This window comes from Sminthopsis crassicaudata, chromosome 3 (assembly GCF_048593235.1).
Source record: "Sminthopsis crassicaudata isolate SCR6 chromosome 3, ASM4859323v1, whole genome shotgun sequence".
Lineage (NCBI taxonomy): Eukaryota > Metazoa > Chordata > Mammalia > Dasyuromorphia > Dasyuridae > Sminthopsis > Sminthopsis crassicaudata.
In genome coordinates this window covers 153,667,398-153,688,992 of record NC_133619.1, presented here as the reverse complement: position 1 = coordinate 153,688,992, position 21,595 = coordinate 153,667,398, and the positions used below count along the sequence as shown (strand labels likewise).

The 21,595-nt window shown below is 31.3% G+C and overlaps 1 protein-coding gene across 3 annotated transcripts in view; it reads right to left on the bottom strand.

The window, feature by feature from the left end:
* The window catches only part of PCCA (propionyl-CoA carboxylase subunit alpha), a 423,045-nt gene that overhangs the window by 188,379 nt on the left and 213,071 nt on the right, over positions 1-21,595 (bottom strand). For all 3 annotated transcript variants that reach the window (XM_074299450.1, XM_074299452.1, XM_074299451.1), the window contains 2 exons: positions 21,345-21,413; positions 19,302-19,377 (listed from right to left, as the gene is read on the bottom strand). In XM_074299450.1, the coding sequence (XP_074155551.1) occupies positions 19,302-19,377; positions 21,345-21,413 (145 nt within the window). The remainder of the gene's footprint in view (positions 1-19,301; positions 19,378-21,344; positions 21,414-21,595) is intronic.

The window sequence follows — 21,595 nt, the reverse complement described above, 5'->3', positions numbered from 1 at the left end:
CCCTCTAGTTCCAGGACTCATTTACCCAAAAACCTGGACTCTACTAGCTTTCTGAGTAAGTGATTCACTAACTCTCTCTGCCTTGGTTTCCTCCACTGTAAAATGAGAATAATATAAGGACATTTTTCATAAAGTTATTTTGATGTTCAAATAATATTTACAAAGTGCTCTGAAAAACCTAAAAGCACTATGTAAATGTCATTATTATTGTTACTTTATTTTATAATTCCTTTCTTCACATATTCTGAAATATTCTATTAACTTCCGAAATAAATTTCAGATAATACATGTTTTCTACCACACTTTTGTCAATTTAACTTTTATACTCCAGACATATACTGAATTAATATGATTAGACAACAGAGGTCACATTCAGAATGTAACAGAAACCACATAATATCAAGAAATAATCACTATTTTTCAGGCCAGCAAATTCAGAAATCTGAATTTATAATGGAATATCTTATCTTAATGAAGATATCTTTTCTAAAAGTAAGTGAATAAAAGGTGCATGGTAGTCCAAATTTCTCTCTAGAATTACAAAGAACAAGAAAATTGCCAAGGCAGTAAATTTTCTAAAATTCTAGCCAAAAACTTTTTTCATATTTCTTTCTGATTTTCATATTTCTTTTTATTCAATTTGCCTGGATCTGAAAAAGTTAAATTAATATCTCCCATTGTTATACTTTCCCTGTTTATTTCTTCCTCTAACTTTTTTTTTTCCTTTAGCTGTTACAATATTTAGTGCATGGGTTAAATAATGTTTTTATTATCTATATCAGCTTTAACAAAATGTAGTTTCTGTTTTTCTTCTTTAATAAAGTCTATTTTTATTTTTGCCATGGCAGAGATTATGACTGTAATACCTGCTTTCTGAATTCATCTTAGCATGATAGATTTTACCCCTTTAACTCAGGTTTTACAACTAAGAGATTATAATCAGTAGTCTTGGAACAAATATTTTTATGAGGAAAGAAGACTGCACAGGGGTTGAGAAAAGTGAATTGGATATGAAAGAAGTAAATCCATTAAGTATACAGAACAGTGAAAGACAAACTCAAGTAAAGGATTCTCAAGGCTGAGGTGGATAAGCCTTTGAAGTCTCTGTTAAAAACTCAAAAGAATTTTAGGATTAAGAACTTAAGACAATCTAGTTAAACGTCTTCATATAACAAATGAGGAAACAAGACACATACCAAGTGATTAAAAATATAAAGCTAGGGGGTTTTGTCATATAATGGCACAGGTATCAAAATGATTAAGATTTTTTTTCCATTCAAATTAAATAATTTATATTTTTAAATTCAAAGTACTGATATATGAGGCAAATAATTCAATATAACTGAAGATCAAAAAAAAAAAAAAAACCACCCTACATTTCAGATATCAAAGAATCCTCTCAATAGTAAATTAAATACAATTGTTTTTCCTGCTATCACTTGAAAAATAATTTTAAATATCATAAATCAAAAAAATAATAATTTTCATTTTTCTAAATGATGTTTCAAGAATTCAATTAAAATGCCAAATGACTTTTAATTTTACTGTTCTCACATTGATAAAATATAAAATGAGAAAAATTACTGTATGAAACTAAGTTCTGCCATGTTTTATTTTGTTTTTGTCATTATAAACTATTATCAGATCCATGGTGAAACTTAATGGCTGATGGCAAAAGTCTAGGATCTTGGTATCTTAACTGAAATTACCCCCCAAGATCTGAAGTAAAAGTAACGAAATTTTAATTAATTCATAACAAATAAATTCAAAACTATTAAATTCTAAAAACTTGGATGAAATTTGATAAATCAAGATGCTCATTTAAGAGTTTTAAAGGACTATTTCTATACTGCTTCCCATTTCAAATGAGAGGAAAGAAACTCTGCCAAGATATCACACTGGCTAAGATAATAACATGGATTATTTCTATACTTTTAAAAAGTAACTTTATAGCTTCAATAAACTTCCTAATCACACTCATAAAAAATTTGCCACCTTAAACTTTCAGGTTTTATATTTGCAATTTAACATGACCCCTGTCAAAGTTCATGAGGTTGCCATCTGTGTGTGAATAATTGCCAGACTCAAGAAATGAGGAACCCAAGACTGGCCTATTTCTGACTACCTGCTGCTTCTAAAACACTGGCCAGACATGAGCTCCATACCCTCACAGGATCAAACGGACTCCACCAGGCACTGATTATTTCATGTGAACTTAAAAACTAAATTGTAATTTTTTTTCCTTAAATAAAACTGGCAATAATTTGGGAGGGTCAAGGGGGGAGAGAAATAAGCATATCTGTATATTAAACAATTGCAAGAGAAAAGACACTGAACTAGGATTAATTTTATTTGCTTCATTATTCAATTTTTCACTTCTTCTCAAAAAATTAAGATATTTGAACAAAATATAATTATGAGTCTTAATTATAACTTCATTATAATTCTAAGTAATTATAAACTCAATTTCTCTACGCTGAAAATTTTAAACACTCATTTTATCTGAAGTTTTATGTTTTACACATACCTTTATAACAGTATTTTTTAACCAAAAAATGAACTTAGTAAACAGATAATCATTTAAACTGTACATACATAGAATTCAATTTTAACATGTTTTTTTTGCAAGTTTAATAAAACACTTTCCTGTATGCAGCAAAGATTAATTATATTGCATTAGAAAATATTAACTTCACTACACTATATATTATATTGCAATATAAAATAACTTTTCTGGTAAATATTTCAAAGAAAGTAAACTGTTTTAACATTTCAAGAACATCAAGTTTCTTTCTATGAGTGTGAGGAATGATAAGCATAGTTTTTCAAATTATTTTTTCAAGTTCCAGCTTCTGTAGGATGCCCTACTTCATTCTTCAAAAATACAACACCATATAAAAATATGAAATACCTTTACTCATATTTAAATTTTAAATCACTTTTAAAAGAATAGTATATAATAGTCAATATACAACAAAATGGCTGTGGTATTATAAGGAAAATAAGATATTTTAATGTCATGCTCAAAGAAAGATATTTTTATTCTAAATACCTATTGACACTAAACATATTCAGTGTTGATTAGCTCTTTACAGTATTAACATCTGTCAGCTTGACATATGCAAGCAAAAATCTGCATTTACATGTGTACATACCTAATTGGAGTTCTGCAAAACACTTCATAGATAAACAATTTAATGCTTAACTTTTTGTGAGTTTAATTATATTAAATCTAATGAAAAGACCTTTATTTGCATAATTATTGAGGGCTAAAAGTATATTGCTGCAAGACTAAACAAAGATCTATAGCTATATTATAAATAGACTTTAAATACCTTAATTACTTCAATTAGAATTTTCAGTTTAAAGTTGTGATTCTTAACATCATGTTAGTATTGACAAATTCTACCTATCTCAAATTCTGTGTATCAGTATAGGAAGTATAAAAAACCGACTACACCAGCCCTCTGTGTAGTGGCCAGAAACTGGAAACTGAGTGGATGCCCATCAATTGGAGAATGGCTGAATAAACTGTGGTATATGAATGTTATGGAATATTATTGTTCTGTAAGAAATGACCAACAGGATGATTTCAGAAAGGCCTAGAGAGATTGACATGAAATGATGCCAACTAGAGCGATTACATGGGGTAAACACCCTGCTCAAGTGTCCTTGCTTCATGTAGAATACAGGTGGTCACATTCTCCCTGACTTCTGTTCCTCTAATCTATTTATGATCTCATTCTTTATGCCTAAATCATGAACCCATTTTGTTCTTATCTTTGCAGATGACATGATGGTATACTTAGAGAACCCCAAAGATGCTAAAAAGCTATTAGAAATAATTCAGAATTTTAGCAAAGTTGCTTGTCACTTCTTATACCTCAAATCATTCATATGCTATTACTTGTTCAGCCATTCCCCAACTAATGGTTATCATCTCAAATTCCAATTTTTAGTCAATATAAAAGAGCTGTTAGAAAGAAATTATTTTCTTCCTTTTTAAAAAAAAATCTTTGGGATATAAACCTAGCAGTGATATAACACTGAGAAAGGATACACTGTGATTGCCTTTGTCCATAGTTCCAAATTGTTCTCCTGAATGACTGGATCAGTTTACAGCTCTATAAATAATGCATTAGCATCCCACTTTTCTCACATCCCTCCAATATTTGTAATTTTCCTTTTCTGTCACATTCTACAATCTGACAGGTATGAATTGTTTGTCCATTTCTCCAATTAATAGTGAGGTTAAACATATTTTCTTATAAGATAGCTTTGTTTTGGCTGGAAATTACCTGTTCATGTATACTAACCGTTTATCAATTGGGAATAATTTGTATTATTATAAATTTGACTCAGTTCATGATGTATTTTAGAAATGTGGTTTTTTAATAAGAGAAAGTTGCTGGAAATTTCTCTTCTAATCACATATATTATGTATTCAAAATTATCCATTTGATATTTCATATTGCTCTTTTATTTTTGGTTCAAGTTTTCCTTATTCATGGATCTGGGAGGTAAATCATTTCATCTATACCTAATTTGCTTAAGGTATCATCCTTTATGTCTAAATTATGTATGTATTTTAATCTTATCTTCATATATAGCATGAGATAGTGTTTTATACCTGGTGTCTGCAATATTGTTTTTGAGTTTTCCAAGTATTATTTGTCGGGGCAGCTAGGTGGCGCAGTGGATAGAGCACCAGCCCTGAATTCAGGAGGACAGGAGTTCAAATTTGATCTCAGACACTTAACACTTCCTACCTGTGTGACCCTGGGCAAGTCACTTAACCCCAGCCTCAGGGGGGATATATATATATATATATATATATATAAAATTTGTCAAATAATGAGTTTGGGGATAGTACCTAAAGCTTGGTATCTTTGAGTGTAATATATTAAGTTACTATGGTAATTTATTATGATGTTCTGTCTAAATAATCTACTCTTGTGATTAACCAATCTATTTCTTAGTGTCAGATTTTTTTTTTTTTAATGACTACTTTATAGTATGATTTAAGATTTGGTAAGATTAGGTCAGCTTCTTTCACATTTTCATACTTCACACTGACTTCCTTGATATTCTTGACCTTTTGTTCTTCCAGAAAAATTCTGGATGTTTTTTAGATCTATAAAATATTTTTTGTAGTTTAATCAGTGTGATTGAATATGGAGATCAATTTAAGAAAAACTAATTTTTCTTATATTGGCTCAGTCTACCTATGTGCAATTCATAATTTTCTAATTGTTTATTATATCTGCCTTTGTGTGAAAATTGTTTTTAAATTATGTTCATAACACTTCCTGGATTTATCTTGGCAGATAGACTCCAAGAATTTTATACCGTCTACCGTTATTGTAAATGGAATTCCTCTATTTCTTACTGTTTGACTATGATAGTAATTAGAAATGGTGATTTATATGGACTTCTTTTGTATCCAGCAACTTTGTTAAAGTTGTTATTTCAAATATTTTTTTACTTAAGTCTCTAGGACACCCTAAAAATAGCCTCATACAATCTACAAATAGTAATATTTTTGTTAACTCTGATCATTAAAGGCTTTGCATAAACAAAATAAATGCAGTCAACATTAGAAAGGAAGGAGGAAACTGGGGGAAATGTTTTTATATCAAGTATAAAGGCAAAGATTTCATTTCTCAAACATATAGAGAACTGTGTAAAATTTGTAAATATATGAGTCATTTCCCAATAAATAAATTGTCAAAGAATATAAACAGGAATTTTCAGAAAAAGAAATAAAAGTTGTGTTTTAGGCCTATGAAAAATACTCTAAATTATTACTGATTAGAGAAATGCAAATTAAAACAACTCTATCAGATAGGGTTAATAAGACAGACAAGGAAAATTAAAATTGTCAGAGAGATGTGGGAGAAACTGGAACACTAATGCATTGTTACTGGAATTGTGAAAATTGTAAATGATTCAACAACTCTGGAAAGTAATTTGGAGCTATGCCCAAATAGCAATAAAATTCTGCATAGCATTTGATCCAGCCTTACCAAGACAACGTTTGTATCCCAAAGAAAAAAATAAAAACGGGAACATAGAATTACAACCATGGAAAGGGTATGACAGGAGACATTTAAAACAATCTATGTTTGAATACTACCCTTTATTAAGATCTAATAAATGACTTATCCCTTCTACAAATAGGTGATAATTGATCATTCAACCTTTGCTTGCACAATCAACCATAATCTAATGAGATGCCTTATATTACATACTACCACTTAAGTATTTTGGGAAATGGCTAAATAAAATATGACTAAAATAAAATTTTATTCACCACACACACACAAAAATGACAAGAAAAATGATTTCAGAGAATGTATAAATGTATATAGAGTAAACTGAGCAGAAAAAAGAAAGAAATATATACAAAAATAAAAAAGCTTTGATGGTCATTGGAACAAATTGTTCTCATCTGCCCATTCCATCAGGGGAAGATACCTCCACTAACTTATAGAGGGATTGATATTAGGATTATTACTAGGTGCTAAGTCGGTACTTAACAATTCTCTAGTTCAGACTTCACAACTTTAAAGGAGTTCAAACCTTTAAAGGAGTTTATACCTCTAAAGGAAGTTTGCTCACTGATTCTGTAAGGAGTTCCCACAAGCCCATTCTCTGGGAGGATATAAGGAGCCAGGATTCAGGAAGGAGGGCTGATTTGAGATTGTACTGTGGTGCTGGCTGGGGACACTTGGACAAGAGCAGATTCACAAGTCTAAAGAAAAGCCTGCTCATGGAGATTCACAACTAGGATTGACTTCCAGGAAATCCACAATCCCACACTCTTAGGAGGCAGAGTAAGATTTCATACCCACATCTACCTTCACGCTGGTTGGAGACTTTGAATTCAGAGGGAGCTGGAGAGAATATTGGGAAAGAGACAGTAAAGGACTTTAACTCCTAGCTGCATTTTGGTGATTATTGGAACAGAACTGAAAGGAAGGCTGCTTCAAGAAGCTCCCCAAGAAATCTACCCCCAAGAGAACAATCACAATTTAGAGACAACAGATCATTTCATTTTGGTGCCCAACATGGGCAAACCAAACTTTTGCTTATCCTGACTCTGGCTGATTCTTAGTCCTTCAGGGAGCTAGCCTGGAATCTACAGATTGAGACTTCCAGTTATCATCAATCTACCTATCTACCAAAAATGGTGTACCATGGAGTAGTTGCTGACAATACAGCCAATTCTTGGTACCACAGACAAGAGTTAGATAGACACTAAAAGTGGAAAACAGCCCTGAAAAGGACTCAGCAGCCCTCACACCAGAGGTACTAATCTTTTCTGTACATACCCTACATTCTCTCAAGATAAAATTGTCATACAAGCAACTAAATAGTATGTTGTAGAGACAGAAGGTACTTCAATTAATCAAATTTATTTCACCTGAAGTCACATGGATATTTTCCTTGGATAATCAAGATATATTCTGAAGTCACTGTGGATGACAGAAGGTGATCAAGATAAAAAGAAGCCAGTCTTTGAGGAAGACAGAAAAACAACCAGGACGGAAATAGATGATATCAATGAGAATAAGAAAATATGTCATAATTGGACTGAATGTCCTCTGGAGTAATAGTTTATAAAGATATAACATTTAATTTGTTACAACAGCCATTAATACAAAAAGAACACAAAGATATTTAAGTGAAATATAAAGAAAATTAAAATACAATTTTTGTCTTTATGAAGCACAATTGAAAGAGCAATGCATTGGAAATGGTAATGAGTAAAAAAGCAATATGTTAATCCATCATTAGTGGGGAAAAATAAATATGTTTTGTTTAAATGTTTTTAAATGGTTAAAAAAAAAGTACCTGATCTGTTTATAAAATAATAAGCAATTTTGAAAGTGAGACAGAAAACTAGAAGATTAACAAATAAACTATGTGATCATTTAAAATATTTGATGGTAAATATTCATTGAAAGGGAAAAAAATATTTCCCTGAAATATTTTAATGGAAAATGGAAAGAATATAGTACAAAAATCATTTGTTTATTTCCTATATTTTCAAAAAGCAGTTAAATTATATTCAGGCTTCTATGCACTTAAATCTTGTTTTAACTATATATAATAAGAATTAAATGCTCTGAAAATAATTAAGGATTTTTATTAATGTGAAATGCTTTAAACAGCATTTAAGTTTGTAGAGAAATTATAATTGGAATATAATTTTGAGCTAAAATTTGAGATTGTTAGCTTTGCCTATGAAAAGCTTGGTCAATTAGACAAAGTAACTATAGATAGCAATTACTCTTCAGCTGGCACTGACTATCAAAAATATGACAAGAACAAGAAATAAACATCCTACTATGTGGTAACCTCACAAACTAGAAAGATTCTTAAAATAGGAATTTTGTTTTTTTTTTTTTTTTGCTTTGTACTCTCAGCAACTACAACAGTTCCTGGCACATGGAAGTCTTAATAAATGGCCACTTGTTAGTGGTTTGCTTAATTGCCAAACATAATGCAATAACGATTGTCCAAGACATGTCAATCTTGTGTAATATAGTATAATATAAAAAGAACATTAAATGTTCCCTCTTACTGCATTAATAGCTGTATAAATATATTAATATGTATATTAAAATGAAAGAACTAAAGTGGATTTTACAAAGAATCTGTTTTTCATCTGAACTAACCTTGAAATTTGCCCTAAAATCCAAAACTGGGGCTCTTCTTACACATGAGAATAAGAATGAGGAGGGAAAGCTTCTTGATGAAGTCAGCATGTCTGTAATGGATAAAAGCCACTCTTATCTACAGAGTAGACTGTCCTGCAAATCTCAGTAGGATGAACAAATTCTCATAATCTAAATTAATGTTTTTAATAGAACAAAAGATTCTGTTATTTGATGAGAGAAATTCTTATCAGCAATACCATGAGAAACCCTATAAATAGGATCTTTCCTTCCATCTTGTAAATTGAAATAGTTAGGATAACACTAGAGTAATTTCAAAGTGGGCAACATTTTTCTTTAAGTATTTTATGAATTCATTTTCTCTGATGATCTTATGATTCCTATTATTTAGAAACACTTTTATTATACTTTCTATTTAAAAATAGGCAACAGACTTGCCGCCACAAATGGGTAGCAATTCCAAAAGTATTAACATCCTTCTCCTTCCAAGCAATGAGGCTGAAGTCAGCTATGTGAAAGTTTCTTATCTGGATACATTCTAAGGTATGATTCCAAGAGAGACGAACAATTATCTAATTGATTTAAATTCAGAGTTAAAACAATGGATATTTTCCAACACCTTCAAGACAGGCATTCAATCACTTAGCAACACCTTTATTCTCCATACAATGAAGTTTCTGCCTTTTTTACCTTACCCCAGTTCAAAAAACCCAAAAATGCACTCCAAAACTTAGGTACTGGCAGAATCTTTTATTCTTTTGCAGCTCAGATAGTCACATAGAAATCTTGGCATTAAATTGCTTATTTTCCCAGGCAACTTCTGAGAACAAAGTCTGACTTGTAGCAAAGTCATAATTTCTACCAATGCTATAATGAGTGATACTGACTTAAATAGGAATTTGGCTTCTTGCAAGATGGAAATGGATTGAAAAAAGACTATTAACTTATCTAATGCTTTTCCATGTAATGTGTGTGTGTGTGTGTGTGTGTGTGTGTGTGTGTGTACATGTGTCTTCTCTCAATATCATAGTTTAACATTCTTATTAGCATGATCACCTATAATGTTCTTAGTTCGGTTTTCTTGGGGTCTCTGGGAGCAGCCTTCTCTCAGTAATCATCATGAGAGTAGCCAGGTGTTAAAGTCCAAATCCTGTATTATCTCCTTCAAAGTCTTGTCTCCTTTCTTAAAAGCCTACTGGAGTCTTGGTTTCAATGGAGAAGCTAAGGAGGAGAGCCTGCCACCAGAATGATGTGAGATGGGATGAATGAATCTGAGTCCAAGGGCTTGTGCTTCAGCCTCCAGTCTGCTTGTCTTCTGTAGCTCTCTTAATGAAGCTGGTTGTGGCCCCCAGCTTATATACTCTACACTGAGTATAAACCAATCATTATATCACTAAGAAACCATTATTTGTTGTAAGATTAAACCAATAATACTGAACTTAGAGAACTATTAAGCACCATGCTAAACTAGATAATTATTGTCTTCATCAATTCCACAGACTTAACACCTGGTAAGAATCCTTGTTTCAGAGTTCTGGCCCTTAACATCCATCTGCTTATAATTTAAGAAATATAAATAATTTTTTATAATAAGGAAATGTCCTAGAAACAGTATATAGCTACTGAGTCCTGGTGAAAGAATTTCTGTTCCCACCTAGCATTGCCCTTAAAAATGTATACAAAAGAACAAAAAAGAGACAGTAATCAACCTAAGCTACTAGTCCCAAATTCAATCTAATGATTCAATTGGAGGGGGGGAGAGGGAGAGAAGAGAAAAGAGTAGAAGACAGCCAATATACTGTTAAAGTATAATGGCAAAAGTATATTTGTAATAGCTTTTATTAAACAAAAAAAAAATGCAGTTCAGAATCAGATTTCATGAATACTTTAAGTGGATCCCTTAAAAAAAAAAAAAAGGCAGAAACTAACATGCACTCAGGCAGATCAGTACATCTGAACATCAAAATATCTGATAGCAAACAAGTTACTTTGAGGGCATAAATTACAACATAAAGAAGATAACTGTATCCAACCTTGAATATAGGTATAATGACACTGTTATCATGGACAAGATATGAAGGCACATAAGAGGCAAATTCAATTCCTGGGCTTGAAGTCACCATTGTTGTCACTGACAATTAATTTTTGGAGTTTTCTCCTTTATAAAATGAGAATGGATTCAATTATCCTACTACTTTTGCAGAATTAAATACTGGAAATGATTATATTTCCATACAATACTACAACATGCTCCTGGGACATGTCCAGTTTATAAGAAATAAACAATATAATAATTAATGGATGAAAAGTGATTGAAAAGTGCCAGCAGCCAGACCTAAAGAATTGTTTAGAAAACTGAAATGTAAGGCCAGAAAAGCACTATAAGGATACATCAAAAAAGCCCCCCCAAATATTGCATAAATATGGACATCTTTGAAACAACAGCAATTTGGACCATAGAAATAAAAAAATGGACAGCTCTTCGGGACAAATTGTGAATCTGACTATCAAATAGGTAGAGACTCTACAAATTAGTAAGAGATAACTATGAAATAGTTTTTATATTGGCACAGGGTAAAAAAGAATATATAGACTTTTTTCAGCCATATCAACATTCACAAGACAATCGCAGTCACAATTCATAACATGATTGTATAATTCAAATGTCTTAAAATCAAGGTAAAAATTATAGAAATATTGCTATTAAACTTTAGGGAAAAAATGCAACACTGACAAGGAAGTTATATCCTAGTTTTGCAAAGGAGATGAGATACTAAGCACACACACAAAGGTATTTTTAGACGATATGTTTCATTTGTCAAATTCTTAAAAGGTTTTTTACAAAATTGGTTATAGATTTGGAATTTTTTTATATAACAAAAATTTATAAGTTATCCCACACTTAGGAAAGTCTCTTGTAACAAAGTAAAATAAGTCAAAAAATATATACTGATATCATCAAAAATTAATGGAATATTCAATATCCAAAATACTTCTGTTTTCTCTCTCACCACATAAGGGAAAAATACATAAAAAAGAAAAACAAATTCCTTGAAACAAATATGCATAATTAGGCACAAGAAATTCCTCAATGATGACTCTCTCTCTTTCTCTCTCTCCCCCCTTCTCTGTACATATAAATATTTCATTCTCCAGCCTAAAACTATTCTTAAATTATAATATTATCCAAATCTGGGGCTCTCGTGTCTCAAAAATAATGGAAAATTTTATCAACCATAAAAATTAGAAGGGTTTAGTGATTTAGGGGGAAAAAAATCATTGCAACAAATTTCTCTAAAACAGATCTCACATCTAAGATATATAAAGAAAGAGATTCAAATACATCAAAGTTCCCAAATAAACAAATTTGTGTTAAAATATATGAACAGGGACAGCTAGGTGGCACAGTGGATAGAGCACCAGCCTTGAACTCAGGAGGACCGGAGTTCAAATCTGGTCTCAGACACTTAACACTTCCTAGCTGTGTGACCCTGGGCAAGTCACTTAACCCCAGCCTCAGGAAAAAGAAAAAAAAATTATATATATATATAATTCTGATTGATTGATACCAATTCACCTGACCAAGAAGACAAGAGAGGAAAGTAAAAAATATCAGAAAGGCTGATTACATTGATTGGAAAGCTGTAAACTAATCCAACCTTCTGGAAGCAGTTTAAAACTATTAGTAAACTATAAATATCATTTTTTTTCCCTGAGGCTGGGGTTAAGTGGAGAATAAGGAGGAAAAGGAGGAAGAAGAGGAGGAGAAAGAGGAGTAAGAAGAAAAGAGTTAGAAAGAAGTAGTAGTAGTAGTAGTATGATAAAGGTATAGCTTAGCTGAAGTATGCATGCTTAATTGCTTTATGAATATTAATTTCTCTACTTCTGGGTTGAGTTGCTTGGCCATTTTTTGAAATGCAATGTATGTGGTGGGAGGGGAAAAGATACCAAGAAGCATGTGAATCTTGGTCCAATGAGGAAGAGACGGAGGGACCTGCATTCTGGAATAGAATAAGAAGACTCTCAGTTTTTGCATGTGTGTGTACTCATGCAGAGCTTCATACCCCATATCTACAAGAATGTATTAAATGATTAAACTGCTTCACTCATCCTAAGTTTGTTCATTATGCTATTTTGGGATTCAGAATTTTGTTTCAACATCATGATATAAGAATTCATAAAACTATACTAGTCTAGAATCCTAACAAGTTAAGATAAAGGAAATAACTAGAGAAATATCCTAACAGACTATAGTAATTCATTTAAGAAATTATTTATCAGTACAAAACTGGTTTTATGCTAAGAATACAAGAATGATGTGACATTAGGGGGGAAAATAAGATCATCAAGAACATAAAACGAAATGATTATCTCAATAGATGCAGAAAAGGCCTTTGATAACATTTAATGTATGCTTTAAACACACACATACACACATACACACACACACACACACACACACACACACACAACCACAAAGTATAGGCAAAGAGGGAATTTTTTATTAATATCACAAAATATCATAATATCCATCTAAAACCAAAAGTAAGCATCAGCTGAAATGGGGACATACTAGAAGATTTCCCAATAAAGCAAGGATGCTTAATATATTATTTATTCCCAGAGATGCTTGAAATAGCAATAAAACAAGACCAAGAAATTAAAGATGTAAAGTTACCCAAGAAGAGACACAACTTTCCTTACTTCCTAATGAAGTAAGAAAGGGAGCCTTGGAGTTACTATATCCAAAGTTCTTGTGCTGATCTTTCTATTGGTAGTAACTCTAGCATTAGCAATTGTTTTTGATAGTAATGAAAAGGTTGGTCCCATCTCCACAATTATTTCTCTTCTCTAAGATGGCTGAAAGGACTAGGCTAGCAGGCAAATGATGGTTTGGGGAATAATAGTCCAACACAGGAGTCAGGGTTCTGAGTTGCAACTTTATCTAATAAAACTAGAAAGAACTATGGGAGAAATTGACAACATCTGACAGAACATTCTATAATAAACTCAAAATGGATACCTGATCATACATGTAAGATTCATTTTTGGTCATATATCATGTACCCAACAATTATTGCCTTGGTCAGGTACACTAACAGAAATGCAAGGTTAGCAAATTATCAGCTTACCAAATTTGACCTAATCCAGGTGAGTAAGGGTAGCAAATTTTACTAATCACAATGTCCTTATGGTTGATAATCAAGTTGCAAGTCTGGACCATCCATTAATTGATTGTTCCTTAGGTCCGTCTCCCACTAAGTCCCCATGGATCTATCTACTAACAACAACCAGATATAAGGGAGGAGAGCAAGGAGATCTGGGCTCAATTAGGATACAAGCTCTATTGTATGGTCAACCCACTATCATCATTTTAGATATAAATGGCAAGGAAGTCATACATATTTACATGCCTATGAATAATAAATTGCTTGACTTCTGATTCTTTGAGCACTTATGTTCCTTCTTGATATCACCTCAGACACAACTCCCTCATAATAGAGCATAAAAAATTATAAGAGGATCAGGGCATATAAATATATCAAGGAAGAAATAGAGGCAATTATGAAAAAATAAATACATAATTTTGATTATATGAAATCAAAGGGCTTTTGCACAAACCGAATTAATGCATCTAGGATAAGAAATGTGTTTAAGTGAGGAAAAAAATCTGAGTATCTATTTTCTCTATTAGGTGGGTTTGCTATCCAAGATATATATGTGTGCAAAAACATATACATGTACATACATATTTGTGCATATGTATGTATTTTTAAAAGTCAATTCTCAATATTCACATATTCAACTTTCCCTACTTTTAAGCATAATTATGTTAGTAATTTTACTTTTGCCTTGACAACCACAAACATTTCCAGTTAGGTACATTAGAGGAAAACAACAATAGGCAGACAATCACACAAGTTTGTGGAGCAATCAGTATCTTACTAAGGACTTCATAGTTCTTGTAAAAAGCTTCCCATATATTCAGTGTTGCAATATTCCCCATCTCAGCATTTTCCAACAGCAGTGACTAAAGTCCCTTCGTTTTCAAAAGACAACTAATGTAGAAACATTTATAGCCACATAGTATTATCTGAAATAATGATTTTGAATTGAGATCTTATCATGAAGGGTAACATAATCTAGGGACATACTAGCAAGATAATAAATTCCAGTGTTATTGATCTTATTGTGTTTACTGCATTTTACAGATTATTTCAAGGTTACTGTGTTAGGAAAAGTGCTTATGATCAGAATTAATGTTTTTTAATAAAAAATTATGTGGAAAAATATATTTTCAGAAATCTCTAGTGAAAGAGTATGGTTTTGCTGGTAGCAAGAATTTCATGCCTATAGGTTTAATGTATCAAACATCAACACTCATTTTTTTCTAACTTTTGTAGCCATTTCTAAAAATGCTACTCCCATGAAAGTTCAAGATTAAATATATATAGATATGTATATGTATATGAAGGGCACAGACATATGACAAAGAGCTACTCTCCAAAATATGAGTAATCAAAGAACATTAAATTTTCAAAAGAATTACAAAATTATTAACAGGCATATTGACGTAGGTTGTGGTCCCTTTAGAGAAAGGATTTATTCCTTTCTGATTCCCAACACCTCCTAGCAGATGCTTTATCAATTCTAGAAGCTAGGACCTTTGATTCACAAATGCTGGTCAAAAGCATCCTTTTGAATTCAAATAGGAGAACTGAGCCTGGCCTAGCCCTGACTGAATCTGAGCCAACTTGGGCTCTCCAGTCCCCATCAGATCTGGACCCCTTTAGCTAAATCTCTCATTATAAAAGAGCCAGACTGGAGCCCTCTCTTTGCAGAAGTTCCAAACATGCCAGCCTTATGCCTCGCATGCCAAGGATCTCTGCCCACTGGAACAGTTTCCAGTGCCCTCTTATCTCTACCTTCACCTTTTCCTAACTAGACTTTAACCTTACTTCCAAACCCCATAATAAACCTCTTTTATCAATCTTTTTTCAGGTCTGTAAATTCCTTTATAAGGTACTCTTGCACCACTACTAGATCTCATTTAACTCCCTATCCTTGCGCCGAATCCAAAGGAGTTGCAGGAGCACTCTATTTGACTCCCTGTACCCTGAACCTGCCACTAGACCTCAATTAAACCCTAATTACATTTAGGTACCCCAATTTTATACCTCATCAATATGAAAGATCAATAATAAAGAGAAATGCACACCAAAACAATCCTGGGGTTTTATTTCACATCCCCAAATTGGCAAAGATGACACAAAATGGGAAATCAGTGTTGAAGAGGTTATGGAAAGGCGGGCATATTAAGTGCAGTAGAAAGTAAGGATTGATTATAATCATTTTAGAGAACAATTCCAAATTATTCAAAAAAGTCACTAAAATATCCATGCTCTTTGATCCAAAGATTCCACTACAAGATTATTGCCCAAAAAAGCCACTAATAAGAATAAAGTACTAAACTATACCTATAGATAGATATGTGTATGTGTGTATGTGTGTGTGTTGTGTGTGTATATATGTGTGTGTGTGTGTGTGTGTGTGTGTGTGTGTGTGTGTGTGTGTGTGTGTGTGTGTGTGTGTGTGTGTGTGTGTGTATATATATCAGAATTTTTTTTGGTGGCAAAAACACAGAAATCCAGTTTAAATGTCCTGCAACTGAGACATAGCTAAACAAATGAATATAAAGGAATTTTATTATGATGGAATAAATTATAACTTTGATTACTAAAGAGTAGCATGGAAAATTTATAAAAATTCACATCAAGTGAAGCCAAGAAGATTATAAGAAAATTGAGATTAATCACATAAATTGAACACCTGTTGGTAACCAAAAAATCTGTGATGTCTAATGATTTCTTTGTTTATTCTTTGTAGAATAAGTCCCAAGATGAATAAATTGAGGAACTGATATGTAAGGACATGAACACATGTTGAAATATACTAATAAAAAGACAGAATTGATGTGATAAGGAAGAAAAATATGAAATGGTTTCAAAAGTTCTTGAGAAAGGCAAGAGTATGACCTTGGAATCAAGAGGTAACAATCATAAGGAAAAGTCAATAAACAGAAATGAAAAGGATGGCCAATAAAGTGTTATCCAGGAAAGGCAGATCTTTGTGAATGTAAGGATATGAGAAGCACTGAAAGAAAGGGGTTCAAAAATAAAAGAAAGGTTTTGATTAGGGAATTATAGAATGCATAATGAAGGGAGGCAAAGTGGTGAAATGGGTCATGGGAGGAGTAGGAAAGGTAATAAGAGAATTGTTAACAAACTAAGAGGAAAGGTACTTACTCTTAAGAATTCAAGTAATGAATGAAAGAAGAGATGGGAATTTGCTAAATTTTAAAAGAGAAGACAGAATAATAGTAGATTACAACACCTCTACTAATCATGATGAATAATGAGAATATTCTCTCTCTGGTATGTACCCTCACTTATAGTCATGACATGAGTTCCCTATACTTGATAACATCTTATATCTCCAAAGGGACTTCTAACTAAAAATAATATTATAGGATCATAGATTTGGAGCTATGAAGAACTCATGAGCAACCTGATCCAAACTTGGAAAGTAATACAAAGATATTGTGACTTATCCGAGATTACACAGTGGGAGATACAATATTTACCAGTCCCCTGACTATAGATTCAGAGTTCTTGTGACTTCTCTAAGTGATATCTTTCAATCTTAAGTATTATCTAACAAACTTAAAACAACTACCACAGGTAGGCATTCAAAAAGTATGTAATATTTAATTACAGCAGTGAACACTTTATAAAGCACATATTTCTTCAAGTGATGCCTAATTAGACAGAGGCCTATCAAATGAAGAACATCTATTGAGGTATCCTTCAAGACATTCTAATTAGTAGATGCTTTACTGGAGAGTGCTATTAAAAGCATGAATTAAAAGCAACATTTTCTTCTACAAAATGACTTAAGTTTTTTAAAATGCAGTCTAAGTTCCATAGAGTTCTAGGACAGTAACAAAAGTACTGTATCATGTTTTGCTTAAATTTGAAAAAAAAAAGTATTTGAATTAACTCATAACATCAAGTTTGCAAATAATGCCAATTATAGGAAGTGAGCAACAGATTTAAAATTACTAATTCAGTCAAATATATCCACAAAAACCTACAATCAAGTATTTTAAATCTTATAGTTGTAGAAAATAAAGTAAGAATTTAAGTAAAATTTAAAAAAAATAAACAATGTTTAATTCAAGTGAAAAATAGATTATCTTGAAAGTACTTGGGGAAAAAACTTAAAATGATCAAGTATATATCCCATTTGTCATGAGCTCCTTCCTTTGTGTTTAGAATGCTTTGGTGATTTCAACCACTCACACAGTTTCAGTAAGTTGATTCATAATTCAATATGTGTAGTAATATCTTAAAGAAAAATATAGTATAATATTGCCAAGCCTGATAGACATCTCGACTTAATTGTTCATTTAGAACAAATTAAACTTATTAAATGCTACCTCCAACATATATTGACTCTATTCAAAAAAAACAGGAAAATTTGTAAGAACTAATTCAGTGCAAACAAAGCAGAACCAAGTATACATATCAATTACAGTAATGAAAATAAAAAAGATCCTTAAAAGGAATTTGAACCATTGTAAATGAAAAATCAATAAAGGTCTCAGAGAGGTAGGAAATTGTGAAAGGGAAATGGAAAAGGGGAAAAGGGTCTACATTCAAAATGTGATCAAGGTTTTGGATATTTTTTTCTTATTGTTTTTCTTTATTAGAAAGAAAAGGAAAGCTGAAATGACTTATATAAAGTGTTTAAAAACATAAGTATAAAATGGATGGTGAATCTAAAGAGAATGTCTAGGAAATTTGAAGGACTTCACATGGCATTGGCATTTATGTCTAATATGAACTGAAATGCCTGACTTTCCTTGGCATGATACTGATTATCACCAGTATTACTTTTATGCTAATTAGAACTGGTATTGGGGGAAGGGAAAAGAGAAACAAACAGTGCATGCATGGGAAAACAACAAATAGTTGGAAGAGAGATAAAAGAGAGATTCTACTTTGAAAATGGGAGAAATTGAAGAAAAGACAGACTTTTGCTTAATGCAGACTACTTCCCCAAACTAGCCTGAATTTGTAAGGCTTTATTATGATTATATTTTAAAATATTTTTATAAATGTTAACATTCACTACCAATTAAAAAAGTGTTTGAACTGATTAAACTAAAAACAGAAAAACACCTTGTAGTAGGCAAGAAAACAAATTAACCAAATAATATAGTTTGTAGTTCTTCTCATAGTCTTAACTCTTCATATTTCATTGACTCTATTAGAAAACATTCAAATTTATAATCTTTTTTGGCAAACTATAGCATAAAATATGAATTGTAAGTTTAAGCACTTTAAATTCAGAATTCATATGTAAAATCTAGTAGTACTAATTATAAAATACATCAATATTTAATCTAATTTTAATAGAAACTTTTATTTCAATTTGCAATCATTAAAGACTTTTATTTCATTTACTAATTACTATATCTTTAAACCATTTCCTGAAGTATATGCCAACATATCATATAATAACATAAGACAAACCCGACTTTGAAGTAGTTACCTCGAATGACGTAATTATCCAGAGCTGCTTCCATTCTCTCTAGTGCTTCAGTTCTATTAGAACCATAAGAAATTAACTAAATATAAAAATAAATGTTGATTTATTTTGGAGCAGTTATTTAAGAAAACTATGACAAATTTACAATAATAGAAATGTTCTCCCTCTCTTTCACACACAGATACATCCACACATAGTATAAAAGTTGTCCAAAATTGCCTTTAAGAATGTGTGTGTGCATGCATGTGTGTGTATTTGTAAGATAGTATGGTTCATTAATATTAAAAACAAGCAAGTAGGTAAGCTGAAATCTAAGCGCGAATATTAAGATCCAACTATTTCTATTGGGTGTGTTGTCTATTTCCAAATACCATTATGCTAATAGAGATCTGATTCAGAATGCTTACATTTATCTGATATGGTAGTAGAAACATCTATCCCATGCAGCTAGATTAGTTTTCTCCTAAAAGAAAAAGAAGTTGTCCCTGAGACTTAGTTGGCCACGGGACTAAGATTCAAACCACAGTTATAGCTTCCTGGTCATTTTAGTATAAATACCCAGGCAAAAGAAATTCTCCAGCTTTACATACCTTCCTGAGTACTCATCTGGCAAATATAGATGCAAGAAGCTGTACCCAATTGAATCAGTGCTACATCCTTGCCAATTATTTTTTTAATATTACAAAATAAACTTAAAAAAAAATTAAGTTAATATGTTACAACTCTGAGTGAAGCAACTAGCCTTAGTCAGCTCAAAAGCAAAAATATCCTTTAAATTTTTTTGTTTATTTGTTTGTTTTTAGCACATGTATGTATTCTTATCCTATTGTGCTAGGCCTATCAGTTTTAGTAAATGAACTCTGAAAACAGCTTTACTTGAGTTATTTTTTAGAATTAACCACTATATAGACTTTTTTGTCCATATTTTACTGTGAATATTCAAATGACATGGTAAATGTAAAACAGACGTATATCTATTTTTTTAAAGTTTTGTTATCTCTGATATAGCTCTATTCACCACAGTGATGAAGTCTGAAATATGTTTTGTGGATAAATTTTTTTTAACTCTTACAATTTCCATCTTTTCTGCTCAAAATTTTTTTACTTATACAGGTTATAATCATTCTGCAAAGTTTTGCACCCACAAATTTTCTCATACTTAAACATATGTACATCTTATACCTTTACAAGTAAAATATTTTAATTTAAATTTTTTTTTATTTTACATATGTATATATGGATAAAATATACCTAAATGAAAGACTACAACTTTTGCATTATTGTTAAAACTAACACAAAGTACAGGAATCAAATGGGTTCCTTTCAGAATGTTTAATAAACATAATTTCTTCCATAAAAGAATAGTGGTAAAATTTTTAAACATTATATGCCCAATTCTAGAAAAATAATTCATTCTCTTAGGAACCTTTGGAATAAAGTCAATTTAATCATAAAAAAATAAAGAATTTTCCTTTCCCTTACTAAGATCCAAAGTGTACTATTTTCAATGTACTCAAACTTTTCTTTAAGAAATTCTAAATATTTCACAGCTAGATAGACCCTCAAGCTATTATGAATGGTATAGACCTAAAAAAAACTAATAGAAAACACCTCTACTCTCTTAAATAAACACACTTTTGTAATTGACATCCAATATATACTGCTAGCTACAAGAAAATAAAAAGCAGTTATGTTCTTCCTAGATCCCATAATTTACTAGCTTTTCTTTTCACTCATTTTTAACATTTTATTATTTTTCTTATTATATTAATACTTACATATTAGCATATAATTTATTATTGTCCAGAAATTTTTTAACTAAGGCAAAAGGGAAAAAAAAAAATCAGAAAAAAAATATTTTAAAATTCCTTAAAAGGAAAAAAAATCTACTTTGCTCTCAATTTTACCATGTATACTTCATGTTTCAAGGATTTACACAGCACATGATTAACATGAAAACCAAATTTTCTAAAGTTACAATTCAATTCATGCATTGAAATTAGAGTAAAAAATTGTCAAAGGAGAAAGTTAAGAAAAACAACTAACTTTTGATATCATTGGATCATAATAAATACTAATATCACTTCCTGGTTGAATCCCGCTGTCAACTCGAACCTAGGAGAAAGAAAAAGAAAAGAATCAATAAAAATGATTCCATATTCTATAGATCTTTTTAAAAAGGCTAAATTATAGACAAATTAAAAGGTAAACATTCTTTTTATGCAGAACACTTTAAATTTTCTCCCTATTTTAAGGAAGAACACCCATTTATTATTTACTCTGAATTAACATTTCTC